At 39.1% G+C, this 27,191-nt stretch overlaps 1 protein-coding gene across 13 annotated transcripts in view; it reads right to left on the reverse strand.

Annotated features, from left to right (window-relative positions):
• unm_hu7910 (un-named hu7910) overlaps positions 1 to 27,191 on the reverse strand; it is a 265,791-nt gene that overhangs the window by 180,554 nt on the left and 58,046 nt on the right. For 9 of the 13 annotated variants that reach the window (XM_038809465.1, XM_038809455.1, XM_038809462.1 and 6 more), the window contains exons 2-4: positions 26,697 to 26,846; positions 24,458 to 24,502; positions 19,346 to 19,414 (exon numbers count right to left, since the gene is read on the reverse strand). In XM_038809465.1, coding sequence (XP_038665393.1) covers positions 19,346 to 19,414; positions 24,458 to 24,502; positions 26,697 to 26,846 — 264 coding nt within the window. The remainder of the gene's footprint in view (positions 1 to 19,345; positions 19,415 to 24,457; positions 24,503 to 26,696; positions 26,847 to 27,191) is intronic. The other 4 variants (XM_038809466.1, XM_038809464.1, XM_038809459.1 and 1 more) reach the window with 1 other exon arrangement.

Consider the following 27,191-nt stretch of genomic DNA (forward strand, 5'->3'; position numbering starts at 1 on the left):
CTGCTTTTCTGTTAACTATGAAATGCCTCAACCGTTCAATGCAGCAACCATTCTCACAATTATAAAAAGATTAAAAATCACCTAACTTGCCCCTCAATAACATGTTTTATTTCATGAGCTCATTACTGACACATTAACCAGAGGAATAGTCTTTCCATGTTCACCTAATCAGGATTCTTCCTACTTTGGTCGAATAAAACTCTTAAATAATTCTACCTGGCCATTTCTTTTATCTTTAATATAGTTTCTCATCGTTGGCAGTACCCTGGTGAATCTCAGCTGTACTTTCTCTACAGCCTTACCAATAAAAATAGGCATTTCTTATTACCTTCACAACAGCATTGTATGCCTATATCTTATTTGGAACTGTAGAACGATAAACAGCACAGCACAGAATGTGGCCATTCAGTCTATTTCACGTGCAGTTAAAAAAAAAAGACGTCCTTTTTAATCCTAATTTCCAGCACCTGATCCGAAGTCTCGAGGGTTATAGCACCCTAGGTCCAGATATGGGTACCTTTAAATGAGTTGAGCATTTCCAACTACCAATGAATTTCAGACACCCACCACTCTTGGGGGCTAAGTTTTTCCACACGTCCCCTCTAATTCTTCTCCCAATCACCTTACATCTATGTCTCCTTTACCGATACATTGATAACTATTTTAGTGCCGCGTCATGCTCTCGCCCGGACCTGGAAAAATTAATCAACTTCGGTTCCAGTTTCCACCCCTCCATCACTTTCACCTGGACAATCTCAGACACTTCCCTTCCTTGATCTTTCTGTCTCCATTTCCGGCAATAGACTATCCACTAATATCCACTACAAGCCCACTGACTCCCACAGCTATCTGGACTACAGCTCTTCACACCCTCCACCCTGTAAGGACTCCATCCCTTTCTCTCAACTCCTTTGCCTCCGTCGCATTTGTTCCAACGATGCCACTTTCCAAAATGGTGCTTCAAAAATGTGTTCCTTCTTCCTCGACCGTGATTTTCCACCTACACAGTTGTGGACAGGGCCCTCAACAGTGTGCGGTCCATCTCCCGCGCCACTACCCTCGCCCCCTCCACTCCCTCCCAGAACAAGGATAGAGTCCCCTTCGTTCTCACATTTCATCCCATCAGCCTCCGTATGCAAAGCATAATCCTCCGCCATTTTTGCCAACTCCAGCGTGATGCCACCACCAAACACATCTTCCCTTCACTCCCTCGGTCAGCATTCCGCAGAGACCGTTCCCTCCGAGACAATCTAGTCCACTCCTCCACCATACCCAGTACCTCTCCCATCACCCATGGTACCTTCCCATGCAATCGCAGAAGGTGTAACACCTGCCCTTTTACCTCTTCCATGCTTAACATCCCAGGCCCAAAACACTTATTCCAGGTTAAGCAGCGTTTCACTTGCACCTCTTTCAATTTGGTCTATTGCATTCGCTGCTCCCAATGTGGTCTCCTCTATATCGGAGAGACGAAACGCAGACTGGGTGATCGCTTTGCTGAGCATCTTCGGTCTGTGCGCATTCAGGATCCTGACCTTCCTGTTGCTTGCCATTTTAACAAAAGACCCTGCTCCCATGCCCACATGTCTGTTCTTGGCCTGCTGCAATGTTCCAGTGAAGCGCAACGCAAACTGGAGGAACAACATCTCATCTTCCAGTTGGGCACGCTACAGCCTTCCGGTCTCAACATCGAATTCAACAACAGATGATCAGCCCCACCTCAACCCATTTGTTTTAATTTCATTTTAACTGTCTTTTACCATTTCTTTCTTTCCTGCACCTTTCGCCCCTCCCCTCCTACAGTCTATCCTCTGATGTTAGTTTCCCTGCTGTTTGACCTTTCACATCTTTTGCCCTTTCTGGGGACTGCCATTAGCACTCTTTCCCCTTGGTTTCTGTGGCCATTAGCACCCAATTTCCCTGGGTTTCTGTGGCTATGACTCATCTTTCATTCTCACTCCACAGTATAAATATTTCCCACTCTCTCTGTCTGTTAGCTTTGACAAAGAGTCATCGGACTCGAAACGTTAGCTCTTTTCTCTCCCTACAGATGCTGCCAGACTTGCTGAGATTTTCCAGCATTTTCCCTTTCGTTACATCTATGTCGCCTGGTGAGTGATGCCTTAGCTAGGGGAAATAGGTTTTCCTGTCTACCTGATCTAGGCCCCTCATAATTATAAAAGCCTTAATTAGGTGACCCCCCCCCCCCCCCCCCCCCCCCCCCTCAGCCTGGTCTGTTCAAGGAAAACAATCCTAGCCTAATAATCCTCAAGAGAATCCTCTATTTCTTCAATGGCTTCCTTTAACAGCCTGGGATTCAATATATCTGGTCATGGCGATTAATCCGCCTTCAAGCATGTCAATCCCTCTGGTACTTTCTCTCTTACCATGCTTATCGTATCTAAAATTTCACAATCCTCCTCTTTAACTAGCATCGTGTCTCTCTTCAGTGAAGTCAGAGACATCAACTCATTGAAGAACCCTACCCACATATTCTGCATCAATGCATTTACCATGTACATCTCTAATAGGCCCTACCCTTTCCTTAGTTATTCTCTTGCTCTTCACATTCTGGTAAAACTTCTTTGGGTTTTCTTTCTGATTTTACATGCCAATATTTCTTTGTATTCTCTCTTTGCTTTTCCATTTTCTTTTTTTAAACCTCTCTTGTACTTTCTAGACTCCTGTAGGCTTTCTAGAGCATTACGCTTTCTTTTTGTCTTACCCTATATGCTTCAGGATAACCACAGGGATCTAGATTTGGCAATCTCACCCTTTTTTTTTAAATGGGGATATGTCTACAGTGTCCATAGAATCCTACTTTCGAATGCGTCCTACTGGTATGACAGTTTTCCCTTCAGTACCTGTATCCAGTTAACTTGCCAGTTCAGTTCTCAGCTTCACAAAATCTGTCTTCCTGCAATTTAGAACTTTTACTTCTTTGTTCTTTTCCATAATGATGCTGAATTTAACTGTATTATGGTCACTATCCCCAAAATGGTCCCTCACTGCTATTTCATATACTTGCCCAGCTTTATTTCCTAAAACAAAATCTGGAACTGCACTCCTTCTCATTGGGCTTATTATGTGCTGGCTTATCAAACTTATTGAAAGTACACACAGACAAAAACCTAACCACAATTACATTAGTCACATTAAATATCCATCACAAATCCAAGCTGACTCATTATCATTGAATAGTTATAGCACAATAGGAGGTCATTCAGCCAGTGTGTCAGCACTTGCCCATGTGGTCATCACTATGACTAGTTTCAATAATTTCCTCAACTACTGTAAAACTGACAAGTGCATGTATTTTTCATTTCTTCCTTCTTAAATAATAGAGAAACATTTGAAATGTTCCAATTCAAAAGGACATTATCAGAATCCAGCTAGCATTGGAAAATGACTTGTGTACCTCCAATGCCCTCAGGTTTTCTAATATCGTGGAGTGGAATAAACCAGAATCAGGTCATTTAAACCTTAGTCCCATCATTTTCTTTGCTACATTTTCAAGACAAAACAATGCGATTAAATCATTGTTCCCCTACCACCATCCATCCTCTCCCTGCTTGGCGTTTTAGTATTCCTTGGCATCTTCCCAAGTATTTATCTGCCATTTTCTTCTTATTCATTTATAGTCTCATCGGTATCAGTTTTGCATGGACCCACATTCTTCGTTACTACTATCTTTTAGTTTTGATATCCTGGCAAAACATTTTTTTTCATATTCCTTTTGCACTAATTACTCTATATCCCTTTATTGCTATTTAGAATTTTCCCATATACTCCATTTTCCCTTTTCTTTTATATTTGTGCACCATACTGGTTAGCTTACCACATGTAATGACCATTGCTAATTATACTGGTAATGTTTTTTTCTTTTGATGGAATGTACACACCCTTCAGCATCTTTCCATTAAGGTACACCCATTCTTTGTTTTTCCTACTCACTATTATTTTACACAACCATTATTAAATCACAGCCATCAATGACCTAGTCAATTCTGCATATACTCAAGGCCTCTTGCAGACTTCCATTTTGTGTCACATCACCTCCTAAAAAATAGACTTAGCACCAGCAAATGTTGCACATCTTTTCCAACCCATCGCCTGTCAAGCAACATCATTTACTCTAGCACCAGTTCCTATTCAAACAACATTTTATCCATGCTTGTATTTATTTTAATATTGAATTTTTAGTCAGTCTCTTTTGTGGCAACTTATCAAACACATTCTAAATATCCACATTTCCTTCTCTACTTCATCACTCTCTTTGGCTTGAAGCCCAAAGCTCATTCAGCATTAAGACTTCAAGATGTGCTAGTGAAGACAAAAAAGGCAACACAATGTAAACTATTATGTCTTGGAAGCCTGCCTCTAATTCCCTAACATACTTGTCCTGAAACAGACTGGAGCCATACTATGTAGTTTCACAGGGGAAGTAAACTGGATTAAATCTTTATTCATTGCAAAAAGTGACCAGTACTTTCAAGAATTATACCATGAAATCCAGAAGCACCCATTTAGTTAGGTGAATCAGGTATGCTCAAAATGCATTGATCGGTTTAAAGCCAAAGGGCAAGCCAAGAATCTCTGAAAACAGAAAAAAACTTCTTTCATGAAATTGCCACTTTTTCTATTTAATCATATCCACTATTTTACTCAAAAAGTGAATTCCTTTGAAATATGAAGCATTTGTGATACAGTGTAAACATATATATGCTTAAACTGCATGTATCTATCTATATTACCTTTAGTAAATGCTAGAGCAATTTAAAATGCTACCATACAGTAATAAATGTTTCAAGTTAGGGTTGTCCAGAAGTCATTAGAAATGGTCATTTTAGTTCCTCAATTCAAAACAATGCTACAGTTTCATTACAAATTTCAATTCACTCGGAATTAAATCCAGAGCTTTGCCTCATCTATGTTCCTGAATGATCATCCTTTCATGAAGAATTTAGATATTGGTTCTAAGTTTGCCTTGTATTAATTTGAGCTTGATGGCCATTTGTCCTACTCTGGTATTCACATTCGGTAATATGTATATAAACTATAAAAATGGCATCAAGGTGACTTTTGTTTCCAAGTTAGAAAAGCCTCATAAACTATCTTTCTGAACACAGACCTTGAGAGAGCAGCCTCTCCCATGCATCATCTTCAATTCTTCAAAGTTTCTCAATTCAGTGATCGGAGAAGAACTCAATGCTCATTCTGGATAGAGTGCTCTGCATGAATTCTACTGACTGGTATCATCTTTTTTTAAAACAGGCATCACATTAGTCGGTTTCTAATCTGCAGGTATCTTTGATTGTCTACTGACTTAACAACTGTCGATGCTTCCACAAATCATTTAAATTCCTCAAGTCTCTATTTGGGATAATGTATCTTCTATCCTTAAAATTTGTACTTTTTCCTACTTAAGTCTATCGAGGATTTCCATATAATTTATTTTAGATTGCTAAATTAAGTTGCCCATTCGGAACGTTCACCATATCCTGCTTATTCTCGGTTTCAAACTTGTTAGAATCTTTTATGTTTCTCATCTCCTCTTTGACTGCCTTCCTTAAGATGATTGAAACGGTCTACAGGGTTATAATTTATATCTTTAGCTATGCTCTTTCATATCTCTTTGATTAGCTTTTTAATAATTTTCTGCAAGTTTCATTGACGTCCCCACAAGGTTTCTCAGAATATTCAGTTTAACTTTACTTTTTATTTGTTTATTAATCTTTTGATGACAATCTATTCATGTCCATGATCGTTTAAGCTGCATTTACGGTTGAAAAAGGTATTCCACTCGCATTCTACTGCAGTATTGCTGAGCATCCATCCACTCCAAATCAATTTGTAAAAGCATTTCCTAACTTCTTTCAAATTAGCAGGACGGCGCAACATCGAGGGCCGAAGGGCCTGTACTGCGCTACTATAATGTTCTATGTTCTAATTTTTTCTACCTGGCTCCTAGTCACTATTGCTGAATAGATGAAACTGGACTGTGGGAAAATGGGCTTTAGGTCTTTGCACACCATGGCACAGCACAAATGGAAAAATATGCAATTGGTGAGAGATGAAATTCATCATTAATGTTCACATTCATGCAGTGCATGCTCTCACAAATCCAAAACAGCTAACCAGCTCTGCAGGTACTGGATTTCAGCAAAGTACCTTTCTCTTTAGCCTTTTCCTTTGCTTTCACTTTTCCTCCCAGTTCTACTACAAGAAGGAAAAATACACTTAATTGTCAATTACTTTAACTGACGAGTCAATTTAAATTTTTTTTTTTTTAAACCACAGTTCTGAACCTTTCCAACAATATAAATCGTAGTAAAGCTTACAAATTGAGGCACCCACATGCAGAGTGCCCCTTGAAGGGGAAGACAAAATGTGATACTGTGCTTTGCTTCATGTTAATAAAACATTCATGATGCATGAAGATAATTGACACCTGGTTAGGCATTTGAATTTCGTGCTCGATTTGACTGATGTCCTTCAGATCATATTATATTGCAAATAATTTTAACATGTTGGTTTCAGCTGAGATGGAAAATAGGAAGAATTAATCATTCAATATGAGCAACAACAAAAAAACGTCAATATTAGTAGACTTAAGGAGCTTGTGATGAAATTAGTTCCGATAACAATGTAACCCAGTAACTGTCAATCATATTACTCCTCAAAGACAATACCAAGTCTTTGTTACAAACACTCACTTATTGGATGCTAAACAATCACTTCTAATCTATTCTCCATTAAAAAAATTAAAACACTAGTGCAGACAATCATGGCCATTGTCGGCTAAATTTTAACATCTACTGGCCTGCAGAGTTCAATAATCCTTCAACAAAGAGCATTTTTTGTCACACTGGAAACCAAAATTATTTCTTTGCTCCCGATCGGGGATGGGCTCCATAATATGCTAAGCCTCATGGCTTCGGACATGACCTGAAGGTCAAGTTGCCGTAACAGTTTGAAACCTGCTGTTGCTACTTGCATTTACACAGTACTCAACTATTTCACCAAATAGATTTCTTTCACATATAGTGCATTTTTCCTGTTCTATTCAAAAAATACAAAACAATGATTTTGGCCCACATTTTGGCACGAGTGGCAAGGGAATGGCCATTCACCTGACATAGTTGCCGATAAGACTTTTAGTGGGCATGTCATCAGAGACTTCCAATCATCCAGCCTCTGTTTGAATTCATTGTCTTCTGCAGGGATCTGTGATGTCTGTGGGCAGGATAACCAGATTGAAGAATACTCACGATATGCAAACAGCAAAACAGGAAACAAGGGGAAGAAAAAATGTTTGGGGCATACATATGGGATTAATGAAGTAGTATTAAATAGAAAAATAAATTTAAGTTTAAAAAATCTGGAATATCATTTTTTTCTCCGAGAACGAGACTGCATACTTCAAATATATATTTTTCAGAGCCAGAGAAAGGTTGTTCAACAGCATATATTACTTATTAAAAGTTCAGCTACTCTTCGATTGTACAAGCTTTAACTTTTCCATCTGACTTTTGAGCAAAAATACATGCATCATTGGAATATGCAGCAGAGGTCATCGATCAGTGCCGACTGCAACCACACAGCCTGCAGAGGAGCAAGATTTCACTTGACAGCAACTTCCAAATATCTGCCTTGACCTGCACGATTGGATTCAAAACACTGCTGCCAGATTTATCCAGTAATAATAGTGATGTTGACATCCCCACTGTTATTAGTATAGGAAACTCTGGGCCTATGTTTCCCCATAATGTTGCTTCTATTTTCACTTAGCGTTTCCAATTAAAGCATAAGAAAAAACCTATATTATGTCACACTTCAACTTTCACAAGAAACCCTAATAATTCATTATTTGAATATATTTAATTTGCATCTGAGAAAATCAAAAGTCCCAGGCCAAAATACCAAACTGTACACAGCAAAGACTGCATTATGAACCTTCCTGCCTAACAGGAATCTTGAATACTGAACTATGGAAAAAGAAAATCCATGTATTTTGATAACAATCAAGTGTGGAGGATTCCTTCAGGTTAAACTAGTGTGAAGTTACATGCTGACAACAGTTGCATCAAACATTTGACAGTCTACATATGATCGCATACCACAGGGGTTCCCAAACTGGGTTGAGTTATGCAGCAGGCCAGACTGATCAATACAATTGAGTTTCATGCTGTTTTCAGCTCGTCCAATTGGAGGCTAGCTTTTCCAGAAACAAGCCTCTGAGCTGGAAACAGCACAGAATTGGGAACTATATCGATCAGGTTGAGCACAAAGAAGGAGGAATGGTGAGAGGGTGAGGGGGTGGGCGAGGGCTAAGTGATCATGAGTGAGTGAGGGAAGTGTGTGAGTGAGTGAGTGTGCGAGAGTGAGGCGAGTGAGAGTGAGGTGTGTGCGCATAAGTCAGAGGTGTGTGCACACACGTGTATATGCGTGTGGGCATGAGTGGGTGTATCCAATATGCGAATCCAGCATTCCAGTAGCTCTTCCAATTAAAAATGACAAAATGGAAGACAAAAGCCTTCTATAAATTAAGTTTTGTATGTTTGTACCTATTGCCCGAAAATAATAATTTTCTGTTTGGCTCTTTAACACAATAGGAATGTTTCTAAGGGTTTGTTCCTTCAGTACTCGAGAGATCAAAAGGATTCCGTAGCTGGAAAAATTTGGGGAACCCGGACATATAAAATCAATTAATTAACTGAAACGAGCTCCATTTTAAGCCACTTAGATGCCAACAATCTTTTACTACTAGATTAGATTGTCTTTATTATTTCATGAAAATTAAAATAAAACACAATAGTCCAGTGAGCATGATGCAAACTTGAAATCCAATGGGCAGACAAGGCAGCAAAAATTATACATTAAGCACGGGCTTTGAATTCTGAGTCAGGAATTTCAAAGCCAACTAAAAATATTGTATTGTAAAAGAAACCATCAAAAGTAATTATGGACAAAGTATTGATCATGAATTCAACAATATGCTTTTCTGAAATTGGATGCATTATTGAGTAAACATCGTTTCTTACATGAAATTAAAACTTAGGTCTTCCCCTTTTAGAATTAGTAATATGTGCAGTGCTGAAAAAAACTGTAAACTTCTCAAACCATTCTAGGAATATAAGTTTTCACTTATTTTTCAAAATGGAATTGTGATGCCCATTCAAAACATTTACAAACCATGCTGAGATAGAGCACAAAAACAATTGCAACACATTGTTCCTTTTTGTGGTTAGTTTGACTGCAATATAAATGATTTACAGAACTATTTTTTGCAGATTATTTGGTTGATACAAAATTATTTAAATTTACATCAGATCATACATCAAAAATCTTTAAGAAAAAAGCCCGAGATTAATGTCTGTTTGGAAAAAGTCTACAAGGATTCTGCCATTGTCTCTTTGAAAGTGTCAGGCTCAGACTTGTCAGACACACAATGAAAATTGGTGCGTAGCTCTCCAGCGGCACAGTACAGCTTTCATTCCAAAAAAAAAAATGAGTGAGCGTGTTTATGCCGTCTGGCTAGGGTCCTAGGAGGTACCTTCACTGCCCCCTTCCCCACCGTCGCACCTGCAAGTACTCCCCTCACTGCCCGCTCCCCAGCGGTACCTACAAGTTTCGCCACACCGCCTGCCCTCCCCACCCTCACGGCTCTGTCTCCCATACCTGCAAGTTTTTCCCTTCACTACCCATTCCCACCCCTGCAATTTTCCCCCTCACTGCCCGCACCCCCTTCCCCCGCAGGTTCCGCCCACACACCCCTCCCCCCGCACGTTCCCCCCTCAATGATCTCTGCTCTTTTTCTTCCCCCCCGACCCCAACAACCACATCACAGGAAACATCCTCTTCCTCATGGTCAGTGCGACTCCCCAGAGTACCTAACCGGCACTCTCCTTTTGCAGAATTTGGCACTGTGCAAACCTGGCAGTGCCAGAGCCCATGAATGTCCCTCTCCACCCCCCCCTCCAGGGACTATACACATTTGCGCCTCCGGGGGATCCTCTTAACGGAATCTCTTTTTTCAAAATCTGCTGTAAACCTCATCGACTTGGCGTCACTTCGCAAGGTTTGAATATTTGGTGAGGGGAGATCATGTGACGGGGCTGGTAATTACATTGAAAGACATTCAAAAACAATAACATGAGAGTCTCGTCCTCTGTGGGTGTTAATTTGGGGGCGTGGAAAAAAAAACGGGAAACGTGATCTATCCATAGAATAGAGTTTTGTGATTCTCTCTCAATGTGTTTTGGCTAATGTGGGCTCAAAATTTCCCCCATAAATTTGAATCCCTTAGTACAAAAGCACACTTTATGTTAAAGAGGTTACTTTAAGAGGTGAACTCACTAACTGAACCCCCTCAAACGGCACACTTTTTATAATGGACATTGTCTGAAAGCCTGCATAGAAATAAAGAAATAGGGGTATGCGCAGTTGTCTGAAATCATAGAATGTTATGGCACAGGAGGTGGCCATTCAGCTTTTTGTGCTTTTTTCAGCTCAGAGAACTATCAAATTAGACACAATCAGAGAACTATCAAATATTTATCCAATTCTTCACACTTTGCTGAAAACTAGGAAGCAAATGAACATCAAACCCACACAAAAGGGTGAATTTAATGCATAGAGGGGTTTCCTATTTTCACCATCCATCTTAAAACTGGACCAGTCACTGTAGCTCCACACAACTATAAATCTTTTTAATCTTCTTCAAAGAGGTCACCCATCTGAAGAGTAGCATTATCGAGTCCTGTTCTTAACAATCATATTTCTGGAGCAGATGGGAAGTGTGCAAAATTAGATTGATTACTTGGCTTTATTCAGCCCTTCAAGAAAAAAAAAATGCTATCTGGAGAAGACTTTATACATGTTGGCATTCTAACTGGTGCAGCACAATAGAGTTCTACGACACCAATATTGTCTACAAAAGCGAAATTCTGAGAATGTATGAAATCTGAAATAAAAACAGGAAATGCTGGATGTTCTCACTAGGTTTGGCAGCACTTATAGAGAAAGGGAAACAATCTGTCCAATGTGTATTTCCAGCATTTTGTTTTTGTTTCAGTGTAATAAAGATCTTCTAAATGGCAAATTACCCTGGAAGGGTACGGCGTCTCAAAAGTTTGAGCACAGTAAAGCTAGCTGTTCTGCCTATCGCACTAATGAGGAATGTGGTATATAAATTTAAGTTCTGGAGTAACACCATCCCAACAACTGGCAGATAATATTAAACAGTGCACCATTTTGGCTGTTCGCAACAGCCAAAGTACGGACTTGTGCCCACCCAGTGTTTGCAAAACTAAAACCGTGTCCAACTGTAGTGATTCTGCAATTGGACAACACAAGCACAATCAGGATTGTTTAACAAGAATTGCACCGAAAACCAATTTAAGATTATTCGGAATATGAGACATAGAGGATGCTCTGTAAGAATGATTTAGTCTTTCCTCATAGCATCACCAGCTGAGTTTTCCTATTGTTCACAAAATACACATCTGAAGTCGGAGATTTTTGACAATGTGAAAGAGCAGTTCACGTGACTCCAATATTTTGCTCCTATTTGGAAGAAGCCACCTATACATGTTTTTCATATGCAATGCCTCAGATAAGACCAGGAGTTCACCACATAGGGGAGGATCATAAATGTGAACATGTTTCCTACCACTCAGACAGCATGTTAGGGGTTCACTTTGGACAATATTTCAAAATGCTTCAGTTTGTAAAACAAAAAGCATTGTTTGAAAGATTTTTCCAAACCTAATAATTAATAAGAATTTCTATGAAACACATTCTATTGTTCCTGAAAGATAAAATTTTCCTTTGATTCGACTTAATACAAGTATGATGCTGCAAACACTTCAAAGAAAGATGGAATTCATGTTACAATAATTGCAAGTACAAAATTCAAATGAACCTTTTATTCAAGATTCCAGTAACCAAAAGGTAAACAATTAATCTTTTAACCAAACAATGTTATATGATCAATTAGTAAAATGTAGATTACAAATACAGATTAAGGATTAAAGAGAACCTCAATGTCAAATCATATACAAATTTGTACTTGCAATATATTGTGGGCACTTTGTGCAACCCTTACCATCTGTCCATCCACACAAACACCCCATCATGTATGAATGAAAACTGAATATTTTTGTTCCATTGCAGAGAACATTTAAAATTTAGAATGCACATTTCTCTATCCCTCCAATATTAGATTAACGTTGTGGTTACAAGAACAAATATATACATTATTTCACTGATCAAGTGCCAAAACTCCAACTCTCAAATCAAAGTAAGTAATTCAGCATGATCAAGCAAAAACATAGTACAATATTGAAATATAAAAGATGCACAGAAAAAAAAATGTAAATATGAAAATCATTTGAGCTACAAAAGAAATGAAGTTATTTGTGTTCCTGCTCTGCATGGAATGGAATTCACTTCAAATTACTTTAGCCCTGCATTGGTCAATTAATCATACATTTGTCAGAAACAGTGAATCCTTCTGAGACAAAGCAGAACACTAATTCCACCACTGCTGGAAGCAAGTACCATTCCAAAGATGGAAATGAAAATTTCAAAAAAATTCATTTCCAATTAAATATTTAAAAATTTCTACTGCGGCAACTTTACTAAATCTTTCAAAACCTTGCTGAGAAATAGAAATGTTTAACACCCCTTTCCTCATAGTCCCATTGTTTAACATGGGCATCATGACATTTTACACCTATCATTCTCAATGTACCAATTATCATACTTATAAATGTACTCAGCAACTATGTGCACAGAACTAAATTCAGAAAATGTCAAGAGAACTGGATCTATTTTTAAGTCTAAATTATTACATTTCTTAAAAAAAGATAAAGAACCTGTCATCAAATCCATGATTTACCAAGGATTGGAGTTGAGAATTTCAGATCCTTCCACCAGAATGCACAATAAAGCATTGTGCAGTTTAATGCAACTGAAACAATTACTAAATAACAGCAAGCAAAATCAAATCTTTACATTTTATTTATTTAAGTATCATTTTACGGAGTTACGTCAAAAACATTACATCAGACATGCTAATTTAGTATGTTACTCAAGATACCACATTGCACATTTCTCATGTTATATTGACATTACAACCAGAAAAAAATGATACAACTATTCATACATTAGTATACAGTACAAACAAAACAAATAATTCTTATATATTGAAACAATAAATAGATCAACAGAAGCCCTTTTTACATTATGTAAACATGCAAAGTCGCCTATGTCTAATTAAGCAAAAGTATTCAAGCTGTGGTCAGTTCTGTTTGTTAGTATATTACCATTAATGTGCCAATCTAATGGCAAACACCAACAGCTCTCTATTGGTTAACATTAGTGCAAAAATACAGAGGAAAAAAAACAAAAGCACAAATTTGGCTGCATTAAAGCAGACTCAAAAGTAGCAAGTTACACTCGCGTGTAAGCATTTACCCACTCCCTATGGCAAACAGCCACAGAAAGAATTTAGTTGGTTGTAAAACCTGATAATTTATAATAACATTTCATATATACATCAAAGTTTCATATAAACAATCAACAGTCCTTATTGTTGAGTTAACTAAGGGCGTTCACATGTTTTGTAACTGTCCATTGCTGCTATTTATAGTACTACAGTGCTTTGACAAGCATTTTAAATGGTGCACCTTAAAACTCATTTGCTGAAATCGTGTAACATCTTAATCTTGACACACTTCCATTTTTTCCTCGATACTCCAATTTATTTGCACTGCTCTTCAAATAAATCTTTTCTCCTCAAATTCATGTAGGATTTTAGAATGAATGCTACTGGTTCTGCAAATCCAGTATTACACAATTCTCTTTTCCCTGAACCCCTGTATTCTCTGACGTACCAGCAACATCCTCTGATGCTTCATTTTCTTCTTCTTCTAGTATTTCAAAAGGCGTCATTACATCATACAGAAATGAGAAGAAACCATAAACCCAATCTGAGGATTCCTCTGTTATAATATCTAGGACTTCCTCGAGTGTATCAATGTGTTCATTACTACCATCACCTTTAGTGAGGCCTACATAAGAATAAAAAGGAAAAGGAGAGAAAAAGAAAGAAAGAAAGAAGTGGTCAGACAGAAATGGAGGAATATAGAACTGCAGGGTTCTTCATCCCACATCTGATCTTATTTATGAGAAAACAGGGATGTGAATATCCAAGCATTGCAGCATAAAAACAGGTCATTACTTGTCACAAAGAATTCTGGTTCTTCCTTCTTCTACTCTTCTTTTTCCACCCTCAACGGCCCAACCCCTGAACAAACAAAAAATACTTTTGCTTATTCAATCAGTGAGTAAAGGCAAAGATTCTATTCAACAGGTATTTCAATTAAACATTTTCCCCCAGGATGCAACTATGATAGCCAAGATTCTCAAAAACAGGACCAGAATTCAAATTCTGAGGCAACGACTACAATATATATATATAAAAATCAGGAAGTGTACTCACTTAGATTTGACGAAACAATTTTTTGCCACTTGTACACTAGAGTAATAGAATCCAGTTGAGTACAACATTCAACATGTACCTTTGGTTCACAACATTCTCAAATATTTGAAACACAGGTAACAAGATTTATCTCATAATTTTTTTTAAAGTTATGACCAGATCTAATGTATTCGGAGGACATACATTTTAGAGCAATGCAGCTTGAATTCAAACCAATAAGTTTAATTTGGTACTTTACATAATAACCAACTCAAATACATCTTAGACTACATCTGAGACAAGACGTTTCATTCCAGTCCTGGAAGGAACACAGAAGAACACAGAAAATAGTGAAGAAAAATCAAAAAAAATTACTCAAAATAGGTAAGATTATTACACATCATCCTAATAGAATATTGGCAGATTGTATTTGAAGTTCTATGATACAATGATACAGTTCTGAAGCATTAAATTGGAAGAATTAACTAAGTGACTTTTGCAGTCTTACAGGTTTAGCATCCCTTTTAACACTGGAGTACACAAAACTGCAGTTTCCGAACCCTATTTAACACTGGTTACATTTGTTACTTGCAGTAACTAAATATTAGAGGATATTTATGTATATCATATGAAATACAACCATATTGATCGCACCTAGAAAACCAGTTTTAAAATCATGAGATAACAATTCTCTAGTTTCACCGTTGAGCTTTAAAACTGCATTAGAGTTGAGGAACTTAACAGCTTCATTATGCTGCCCATAAAGCTATCCAAAAAAATATTACAAAGGTATGATTTTACACCCACGCCCGCCTTCAGTACAAATAGCGATGCGGGCGCAAAATCCCGTGATAATCAGGAAATTAGATTCTTGCCAGCAAGGTCTCATGTCCCAATTTTTCATGACCCTCACGGGTGATGGAACAACGTCCATGCCCACAAAGGGCAAGAACCACATTTTAATGCATTTAAATATAATTAGTGACCCCCCCTCAGCTGAATATTTAAACCGCGCCAATGCAACGTCACTACGGCGAGGGTTCAACTGGTTTTGAAAAGGAGATTCAGTCGAGGGGATTCCTCCAGGGGCGTAAAGTATAGCCCCGGGGAGAGGAGCATGCCCCGATGCTTCTTTGTGAATGAGGCACCCTTCAAAGACGGCGCCCCAATCTCTATGGGCTGGCTCTGCCCCATCACAGTGATGACATAATCCACACCCACTGAAAATCAAGCCTAATAACTCGGCTGTGCAGCTGAAGAGCTACGCACCAGGTTTCAGTTAGAGCCTGACACTGAAAATATCAGAAATGTCCGCCCATCGTGTTAAAATTGTATCAGACTTATAGGACTTCACAGGTTCATTTAAGCTACCCATAAACTATTACAAACTTCAAAAATGTAACATAATAACTTCTGCAGGTTTAATTGATTTGCTTATCAAAGAAACTAAATCTCTCCAATAGCACTTTTGAAAACTTCTTTCTAATTGATAATAAGGAGTAATCATAGAATAGAATCATAGAATCCCTACGGTGCAGAAGGAGGCCATTCAGCCCATCGAGTCTGCACTGACCTGCCAAAAGAGCACCCGACTTAGGCCCAATCTCCAGCCCTATGCCCATAACCCCACCTAACCTTTGGACTCTTGGGGGCAATTTAGCATGGCCAATCCACCTAACCTGCACATTTTGGACTTTAGGAGGAAAACGGAGCACCCGGAGGAAACTCACGGATCCACGAGGAGAATGTGCAAACTCCACCAGTCAGTCACCCAAGATCGAAATTGAATCCGGGTCCCTGGCGCTGTGAGGCAGCTGTGCTAATCACTGCCACCAAGCCTCCTAGATGACATGTGATGCTGAGAAAGGAAGGGTAAATTAATTTGAGGTACAGATTAATTTATGTTCCTTGTTGCGGTGCCAACACAAGCACGAAGCCCGGAATGTAGCATATGTAGTGCTGCTGCTTCCAGAGGGTACACCACCACCAAAAGCAGATTTTCCACAGGCACTTATGGATGCAACAGTACCTAAACTATAACATAAATCTACAACATGAAGTAGAATCATAGTCATTCTTACAGGTGTGTGAAGAAGCAGCACCTAGATAGATACTTGATGATTGCAAAATAAATAAAATAAATCCTGCATGTGGATTTTCTGTTATTTTTCATTTCTGTGGCATTTGTTAACATAGAAGAAACACCTTCTGCAGCACATTATTCAGCTGACTCTGCAGAACGGTTTCTGGACATGGTCTTGCAACAGTAGCGCCATAAATTTCTAAACTATGTGCATGGGGCAATTTCTAAATTTTTTTACAAAACAATTTAAAAAATTTTATGTGAAGGGTGTCACATCAGCTGTGTATTCTACAATACACAAATGGGCAAAACTATAATAATCTTAAACTAGCTCATCACAAATATCAAATCTAGTCTCTCCACATAACTGAAATTCTGCATCACAAATAATTTTCCATTTCTGATTCCTAAAGGAATTAGATGTTACAGCGTGAGATGTAACATTTGAGGTTTCATTGTCTTCAGAATTATAAATAAAACAAGACAAAGAGGAGTTGCCCAATAATTAACTGTTATTTTCACCCAACTGTCTTAATGAGAGCAGGAGGCTCTCAGTATTAGCAAGCTATAATCAAGCATTGTCAATCAAGAGAATTCCTGTTGCATCAGAATTAAAATGGCTGCAATTAACAGCAAGGATAAAGGCACGAGTTAGGTACATCAACAAGGAATCTGCACTTATTTTCTTAAAGTTTTTTTTCAGTCAATACTGACAGTGCCACGCTGGAATTGAGTTGGATGAAGAGGAACGGTTGGTGGTTTATGGAACAGTTTGACCAATTGACCCGTTTCTGTGCTGCAGATTATATTTCACTTGAGGGAGTTCCAGCAAGAGAGGTATCAATTTATGGCGATTTTTAAAATCATGTTCAGGACATGAGTGTCGCTGGATAGGCAGTCGTTACTGTCCATTCTTAGTTGCCCCGAGAAGATGGTGGCATAATAAAGTGGTTTGTTGAGCCACTTCAGAGGCCCAAGTTAATGCAAGATTGAATCATATTATATATGGTAAGGGCAGCAGATCCAATAACCAAAATATATCAATGAACCAGCAGATCCAATAACCAAAAGATATCAATGAACCAGCTAAGTCGGATCGCAATCTGAATTTTAAAAAAAATTTTTATAAAGTGACTTGGAATCCGCAGCCAGCTTCATATTTCCAGATATTCTTTTAAAATTGAAATCAAATTCTCAAACTGTAATCTAAGCTGAGGTACTCCAAATTACTAGCCCAGTAATACAACGCTTAAGTCACCATAAGGACATGAGTAACTCAGATGGGTAGCCCTGGCTGCTCTCAATTGATGGGATTGATATTGTTGCTCGAATCTTCTTAGTAGGGATTGGAGCCCAATGATTTGGAGACTAGGAAATGACAAATTGAGATATTCAAGATTGGCCTGAGGTTGCATTTTCCCAATGAGGACAAACATAACCCTTCTAATAAAACGTGGGACATACACCAGTCAGGAAATGGTAAAACAGGAACTCAGGAAATGTCAAACGGTCTGGAACCCATTTAGAGAAGCCCACACGACTCGGACAGATTTCACCTAGCTTTGATCAGTCATAAAAAAACCAGAAACTATGGGACTGATTTACAAAACATGATAAGAGTTTCTGTTTTGGACTCAATCAGGAAACTTGACAAAGTTGTGTCTTTTGAAGCAAAGATGTGGTTCCAATTTGCATAACCACAAATAAAATATTTAATGTAACAACATAATGGAAATGTAATGATTCATTTTTCTTGCATAAAAAAATCATCAATGTACTGGATTGGTAAACTGATGTAGTTTTTTTAGTACAGGTGAAAATGGGTTTCATCACACAGAATAAGCTTTAATAAATATAAAAAGAGTGGATATCCCTCCACCTGAATGTAATGTAATTTAATTCACTTAAAATCATTAAAGACTATTGAACATTTACTGGTTTCATTACACAAGTCATTTTTAGTAAATTAATATACAATATGCATTTTTTGAAAGAACATGCCTACTAGTGCCCTCTGCACTTAAATTAAACAAGCTCAATTTGAAGTCTGCATGAGCAGTCACAAATTAGCAGAAACTCAAAATGTTCATGTTACTGATCTGGGGCATGACCAATGTTTTTGGATAGGGCTGGCATCTGGCACTTTTTTTTTTAAAACATTAAAAAAATATTGCAGAAACTCAATTTATGCTCAACATCACTTGCGTTTAAAATTTTGTAATGTTTTACACTAATTTTGCCGATTGCAGCCAGACCGCGCTACTAAAACGAATGCAACCTAGCAAAAACTCAATGCCTGGAGTCCATGACTACATTTGTTAGGCCTTCAATGGCTCCAGAAAATGGTCAAATTACCCTGACATCCAAAGAACAAAGTTTTCACAACATGTAACAACCCCAACCCCCAGTGTACTGTGAAAACTGTACGTATGATTTTACGTGTGTTTTTTAAAAATATTTTATCAATCATCTTAAAATCATACATATACATAAATATATATATATTCCTCTGCCTAATGGATAATGCATTACATATACGCTTTGCTGCATCACTCAGAAGCATTGCTTCAGTGTCCTTGCTTTTCCTGTAGTCTCAAATTTTACTGTGCACTAAGGGGTGGGGGGAAGTAAATCATAAATTGTTCAATTTAAATCACACGCTTTTACTTATTAGATTTTAAATGTAACACCAACCAGTCAGTCATGCAACAGCCAAATAAAAATGTACCTTTAAAACTCCATGCAAAATTTTAAATATCAGATAATATGCTTGCCTAGCAAAATTTTGGCATCTTCCACATCAAAATCACCATCTCCATCGGCATCATAGACTCCAAGTTTCCCTATTTGGGAGTGAAAGGAAGAATGAGAACAAATAATATTACTCCTCATTACATTTCACTCCAAAGAATGCAAAGCATGAAAAAAATTAAACAGAACAATTGAATCTTTGGATGTTCACAAATTGAAACGTGTCAAATGGTAATTGCAACATATTCGTCAAACTCCACTCAGTGCATATTCCAAGACCATAGGAACAGCCACTGGAGCATCTGCCTCTTGCAGAAAGCTCACCAGGCAGGAACCTAATGATATTCCAGTAGAGTTTGATATCTTATCTAATCCCTCCAATAATGCAACTTTAAGATCCATACTTTATGACAAGAGGAAATAATTCAAATGTAATTAAGACAGAAAAATTGGCATAAGATTAATCAGAAGATAATTGGGGGAAAAATGATGTGCAATAAGAGCAGTAATAATAATTGAGCAATAAAGGGAGTAATAGTAATTGTGCCATTGAGAGCCAAAGTATCTTTTTTCAGCTGTCAAAAGTCGAATCACCATTTAAGAAATGCATAGAGCCAATAAAGGATACTGTGGGGGAGATTCAAACTGATGCTCAGTTTATGGCAAAGATTTTGAATTTCAATTTTTCATTATTCTATATTCATTTAGATGATGCAATGTTTCACATGAAGAGATGATCATATATGCATAAAATGGTCGCACCACAGCAGGCGGCCATTCGGCCCATCATGTCAAAGCCAGCTCTCTGCAGCAGCAAATCACCTAGTCCCACTCACCCACCTTTTCCATCCACAAAGTTTACAATTGTGCTCTTTACACCCAAAACTAGGCCATTATTTCACATCAAGAAAAACAGGGGTCCTACAACTAAACCCCGTGGGCCACCCCACTATATAACTTCTTCCAGTCAGAAAAACAACAACCACTCACAACTACTGCTTCCTGCCACTCCGTCAAGTTTCACTCATTATTAAACAACATTACAAGTAATGTCGCTCAGAGAATAACTGAATTAGGAAAGCTCAAAGTTGATGGCACTACAATATCCATCCAATGCAGGGGTGGGCAAACTTTTCCGTGCAAGGGCCACATTCAGAAATTCACAATTCACAAAGGGCCGCATAGTATATTAAGTAAAATAATTACTTCACCCGGTTATGATTCTGGGCGCCTCATATAGAACATAGAACAGTACAGCACAGAACAGGCCCTTCGGCCCTCGACGTTGTGCCGAGCAATGATCACCCTACTCAAGTCAACGTATCCACCCTATACCAGTAAGTAACCCAACAGCCCCCCCCCCCCGTATTAACCTTAAAAAAAAATTTTTTTTTAAAAAAAAATTTTTTTTTTTTTTTTTTTTTAAATGACTTGGTGGGCCGCAGAAATACCTTTGGCGGGCCGCATGCGGCCCGCGGGCCGTAGTTTGCCCACCCCTGATCCAATGGTTAAAGAGTTAGGGCAGGTGCGTTATGAGAGTCCTTGGCTGTGTATTCAACAGTTCAAAGTCAAGGATCGTTTCCCTAGACTGTAAGCACGTTCATGTAATTCCTAGCTTCAAAGAAAAGGAACAAATCAAGCTACAAGCCTATCAGTCTGGCAGTCGTCATTGGAAAGATGCTGCAAAGGATACATGATGTCTCATATGATCATTGGGAAAGGCAATGGGACCATCAGAAATTCACAAAACAGCCTCTAAAAAAAGGTCAGGCTGAATAAATTAAGAGATCGATAGGGTGGATATGTGGGTTTGAGTAGGGTGATCATGGCTCGGCACAACATTGAGGGCCGAAGGGCCTGTTCTGTGCTGTACTGTTCTATGTTCTGATAGACACTGTCTACCTGGACTTTCAGAAAGCCTCATACCAGGGCACTTTACAAGGTTCGATCAATAAAAATATGAAAGGCTGGATGAGGAACATGGTTCAGTATCTGAGAAGTTGTAAATGGTGCTGAACACTTGTGCAATCATCAACGAACATCCACACATCTGACCTTATGATGGAAGGAAAGTCATTGATGAAACAGTTGAGGATGGTTGGGTATAGGACACTGTCCTAAGGAACTCCTGCAGCTCTTTTTTCCATTTTGGGCCAAGATTATAATGAGATCAGGAGCAGAGTGGCCCTGGTGGAACCCAAACTGAGCATGAGCAGGTTATTGCCTAGTAAGGGCTGCTCGATAGCACTGCCAATGGCCTCTTCTGTCACTGTTAGAACTGTAATTGGTCGGGTTGGATTTGCTTTGCTTTTTGTGGACAAGACATACCTGGTCAATTTTCCACATTACAGGATAGATGTCAGCATTGCAGCTGTACTGGAACAGTTTGGGTACAGGCACTGCTAGTTTTGGAGCTCAAGTCTTTGTCAGAGCTCATAGCCTTTGCCGTGCCCATAGCCTTTGCAGTCCCTTCAGCTATTTCATGATATCACTTGAAGACTAGCATCTGTGATGAGGAACACCTCGGTAGGGGACCAAAACGGAGCATCCAACCAGCACTTCTGGCTGAAGGTGGCTGCAAATGCTTCAGCCTTGCCTATTGCACAAATGTATTGGCCAACTTTTATCTGTTGTAATTTATTGTATTGCTTTCTCTCAGGAATGGAACACCAGTGGGTGCTGGATCGAAGAGATTTTAAAATTATATTGTCAAACATCCGGTCTTTGAGAATTGCAAGAAAAAAAAATGTCCTGGAAAGGCATCCTGCAGGCTGATTATCAAGTGTTGCCAATTGATCCAATATATTTCAATTGAGTTCAACAGGAAGACATCACCATGCCAGCTGATGACAAAATAGAATTAATTCTGCAAAACAGCATCAAGTATCGTCTACAAGCTGAGAATATACCATTATGATCTATGCAGCAAGTTACTGGAGGAAGGAAGAATGAGTAAATATGACGGGGCCAAGTTCAAATTCCATGGGAAGGGCAAATAAGGCAACAAGTCCTTGCTTAACAGTGCATATAGTTTTCAAACAAAAATCAATAAGAAGATAAAGTTATTATCACCACATTTGGCATCAAGAACCCTCAATTATTAAATCTGGAGCTCAAAGGTTCCTAAATTTAACCAGACTCAAATGCTATGCTGCATTTCATGCATTCCAATCTCACTTTTGTTGAATAGGACCCATGTGAGTTTTGCATGGCATCAAAGGTATTCTATGCAGGGAATAGGACATACAAGGATACATTCCAAAGTGGTCGTGATCCACTGCACCCTGAAATGTGAATACAGCAGTTGCGTACAAGATGACTGTTCTGTATCACAATTATTTCGCTCAGAGCAGACAATGTCCAAACCTTGACCCATGCATCAGCATTACAACTATACAGGGAACAAAATGTCTTAAGTGCCGGCCCTGGGTCATTGTCCATGTGGAGTTTGCACATTCTCCCTGTGTCTGCGTGGGTCTCATCCCCACAAACCCAAAGATGTGCAGAGTAGGGAGATCACAGCAATCTAGGGCTGGAACATCATCCACACTGAGCTAATGCTAATCAAAAGTGTTGAAAATTTCAAATTAGCATATACTTTTGCATGGAGTTGCATACTACTTTTATTAGTTTTTTTTTGGATAGACCAGTCAATATTTCAAAATGTCTGCATATAGTATGAATACTGCTGGGTCCACTGGTTGCATGACTACTCTGGAAGCACCAGTTACAGCCACTAAAGTTGAAAAATAAACTGAAATTTGCAGGCTTAAGTGAAGGATATTTCTTTTTATTTTTGGTTACCTTCAATTGGTGTCTTTCTCTTGTGTTAATCGGTAATTTATTTCAACTTTATTTCCAAACAAGGGCAGCACGGTGGCATAGTGGTTAGCACGGCTGCCTCATGGCACCGAGGACACGGGTTTCGATCCTGGCCCCCTGTCCGTGTGGAGAATGCACATTTTCCCCGTCCGCATGGGTCTCAACCCCACAACCCAAAGGTGCGCAGGTTAGGTAGATTCGCCACGCTAAATTGTCCCTTAATGGGAGAAAATAATTGGGTACGCTAAATTTATAAAGAAAAAAATTCTTTAAAGCATTAAAGTGCAATTTTTAAAAATTCATTCATGGGATGTGGCCGTCACTAGCTAGACCAGCATTTATTGCCCATCCCGAATCGCCCTCGAGAAGAAGAGTATGGCGAGTTGTTTTCTTAAATCACTGCACTCCATGTGGTGTAGGTACACCAACAGTGCTATTAGGGAGGGGGATCCAAGATTTTGACCCCATGACAGTGAAGGAACAGCGACATATATCCAAGTTAGGATGGTAAATGGCTTGGAGGGCAACTTCCAGGTGGCAATGTTCCCAAGGTCTAAGTTCAAAAAGTTTCAAAATTGCTGCCCTTTAGATTTTGCAAGGATTCAAATAAAATGTGTGTTATGGGCGGGGTGTGTGGTACAAAATAACGCATTTATTTTGTATGTCAATACTGTCAGATATATCGTCAGACACCAACGACAGTAGAAAACCTCTGGATAACCAAAATATTTTTGAAATCAAATGTAGCTAACCATGGTCACAAATGTGACATGGCACACATTATTAAATGCATACAAATCAGTATATCGTGAATTATTTTAAACCTAAAATGCAATCAATTGCCATGCTGAAACATCTAAATAATTACAATCAAATTTGCAGTAACACCTCATCAGTACTACATACATGCAGGTTTTCTACCAGTACCTCCAAAAAACTAACTTCAATCTTAATTATTAGAAAAATCAAATCATATAATAGCTTTCCCACCTATTATCTCATTCGGAGACCAGAACAAGAGCTAAAACCTACTTTGGCCATCACTAAATGTTAATGAGCCCGTGGCTATGAAGCTCAAGATACTGAATGCTATGTGGCAGCGACCTCCCCATATTCAATATTGCAAGAAAATAAAAAAAGAATTTAAAAAATTACACAGTACAGTGAAGGAAACATAAACCAACGTGTACTGCAATCACAGGACAGAAAAAAGTACGAACATTGGCTGGTTTCAACACAGTTTTAAAAAAAGATACATAAAATAAAATTCTGGGTAAACGGTAAGCGTATGTGAGAACAAGGGAAAATCCTACCTTGTAACACCTCTGAAAAATTATAACGAAATTCCTTTGCTTTTGCTGCATGCATCATAAAAATAAAATATTTAATGTATTGTGGGTTAGTATTATTATAAACACTACAAAAAATGAATGAAACAAGACCAGAAAACACTAAAAAACTCACAAACTACGTATTTATCTAGTGTTTTAATGTAATAACATCCCAAAGTGCTTCACAAAGTAATCTATAAATCAACATTTGACGCAAAGCCACGAATGGCAATACAAGGGCAGTGGCCAGAAGCTTGGTCCCAGTAGGTTTCAAGGAGCATCTCAAATGAGGAAGGGAGGGGCGGGGGGGGAAAAGAGGTAGAGAGGTTTAGGAAGAAAATTCCAGAACATGGGGCCCTAGCAGCTGAAGCATGCATTAAGCATGCATTAATGTTGGAGCAATTAAAATCAGGGATGCTCAAGAAGCCAGAATTAGAGTGCAGATATGTGTAGATTGCAGGGACTAGGGGGGATTACAGAAGATTGGGATGGACAAGATATTGGAAGGATTTGAAATTAAAATTAATGTGTTGCTTGACCACAAGCCAACGTAGATCAGTAATCGCAATGGCTGATAGGTGAACAGGACTTTGTGCAAGTAAGGACATAGGCAAACAATTTTTGATGACCTCAGGTTTACAGAGGGCAGAATGCGGGTTGGCTGGGCAGGCGTGTCATTTCTGGATATAATAAAGGTACAGATGAGGGCTTCAGGAGCAGAGTTAGTCTATGTTACAGAGGTGCAAATACGTGAGGCCAGATTCTCCCAAAATGGGACTATGTCCCCACACTGGCGTAAAAACGCTGGTGTTTTTACCCTGGAGATTCCTGGGAACAAGTAAAACTAATTCACAGCCCTGCAGAGGGCTAGCAGGGATCCGGAGTAATTCACTCAGTTTTAGCTGCGGATATGGACCCCCGCACTTCGGTTTTGAGTCCACGCATGCACACGGCGGCAGCCTACAGCAGCTAAGCACCATGGCGGACTCAGACCGCAGAGGCAAACTCAACATTAGAGCCCACAGATCAGCCGCGCGTCCGAGGATCTAACCGCGCAGATCTCAACCCCGGCTGCCGAAAAGGTCCCACCCGGTGTCCTATCGCCCCGCCCCCCCCACCAGAGGGGCCGCGGACTGAGTCCACAGCTGCCACGCGAGCATCCCAACCGGCAATAGAAGGTTAGTTCCACACCATCGGGAACTCGGCTGGTCGGGAGCAGAGGATAGCTGGGCTGGCTTCTGTCACTGGGTCCCCAGCCATGCGGCTTAGTTCACGATCGCGTCGATTCTCGGGTCCCAAAGAATCGCTGACCGGCGCCCCCGATTTCAGCGTGAAATTGGATTCTCCGCCCCGCACCGAACGAGATTTTGGTGTGGTGCTGCGGAGAATCCAGCCCGCAGTCTTAATGATCGTGTGGGTGGGTGGTCGGAAGTTCTGCTTGGGGTCAAATATGTCAGACTTAGACAGTGCCCGCGAGGGATTAAGTTAGCAATTGCAATGGAAGACAATGGCTTTGGTTTCCCCAATGTTTAATTGGAGGAGATTTTTGTCCAGACAGCACTGGGTGTGCAGAAAGTAGTCTGATAATTTAGTGTCAGCGGAAAAGTTAAGAGATGGCAGTGGGGTAGACCTGTGTGCCATCAGAATGAGAAAGTTGATGCTAGGTTTCATTTTGGATTAGTTTACTACAGTTTTAATTTGATTTCAAATGCTTGTTTCAAACATTACAGTGCAAATTTTGACTAAGATTAACACTATTATACACTACAAATATATTCATTAAATTCATTTTGATATTGTAGGTAAACACCCCACCCCTGTGTATTATCTTCAAAATGTCATTATGGTTCTACAGTTCTTATTTAAATTACATATTCAACTTTAATTTTATTGATTTCTCGGGAACATTTTGTACTGGGCTATGAACAACTGGCTACAGATATAGCATGTGTAAGTATCTCTATGGAATCCCAGGCTGCAGTAACACCATTGCAACGAGATAAAGGTGTAGATTCGTAGCCCAGAAATTAGGGTGACTAAAGTACAAAATAAAGGATTTTATGAACAAAATAATTTGGCAAATGACAGGCACAAAAGAATATTGTAATTCCACTTATACCACATCACTTTTCCAAAGATAGTCTTCAAACAATAAGATTATGGACCTCCTCCCTTCAAGAGGTTCCTCTGAATATTTGAAAACTGAAATTGAAAAACTTACCCAGAACATCTTTGTAATCCACCAAATCAAACCAAACAACAGCTACTGATGACCAGACACCCAGTAAAGCAATTATCATGAACCACGTGAAGAACGAACTTCCAGAAGGGCCATCGCTTTTCTTCCCATTTTTACTAGTGCTGTGCTTATCTGAAAAAGAAGAGACGAGTGTCAGGTGGCTGTGCTGTGGAAATAATGGCACAAAAGTAAAATGCTGCAGGTGCTGGAAATCTGAAATAAAAACAGAAAATGCTGAAAAGACTCAGCAAACCTGGCAGAATCTGCGTAAAAAGAAACAAAATGAACATTTTAGATTAATGAAAGTTAGAGATACAAGAATGCAGGCAGAGTTGAGGGGGGAGGGGGAGAAGAGAACAAAAGGATGGAGTGTAGGAGACTCCGGGACAGTAAGGATAATGGTGCAAGGCAAAAGGGATTGGTAGTGAGACAAAGAACATAAAGATGGATCGAGATGAGCTATGGGCAGCACAGTGG

The sequence above is a fragment of the Scyliorhinus canicula genome, chromosome 10 (assembly GCF_902713615.1).
Source record: "Scyliorhinus canicula chromosome 10, sScyCan1.1, whole genome shotgun sequence".
NCBI lineage: Eukaryota > Metazoa > Chordata > Chondrichthyes > Carcharhiniformes > Scyliorhinidae > Scyliorhinus > Scyliorhinus canicula.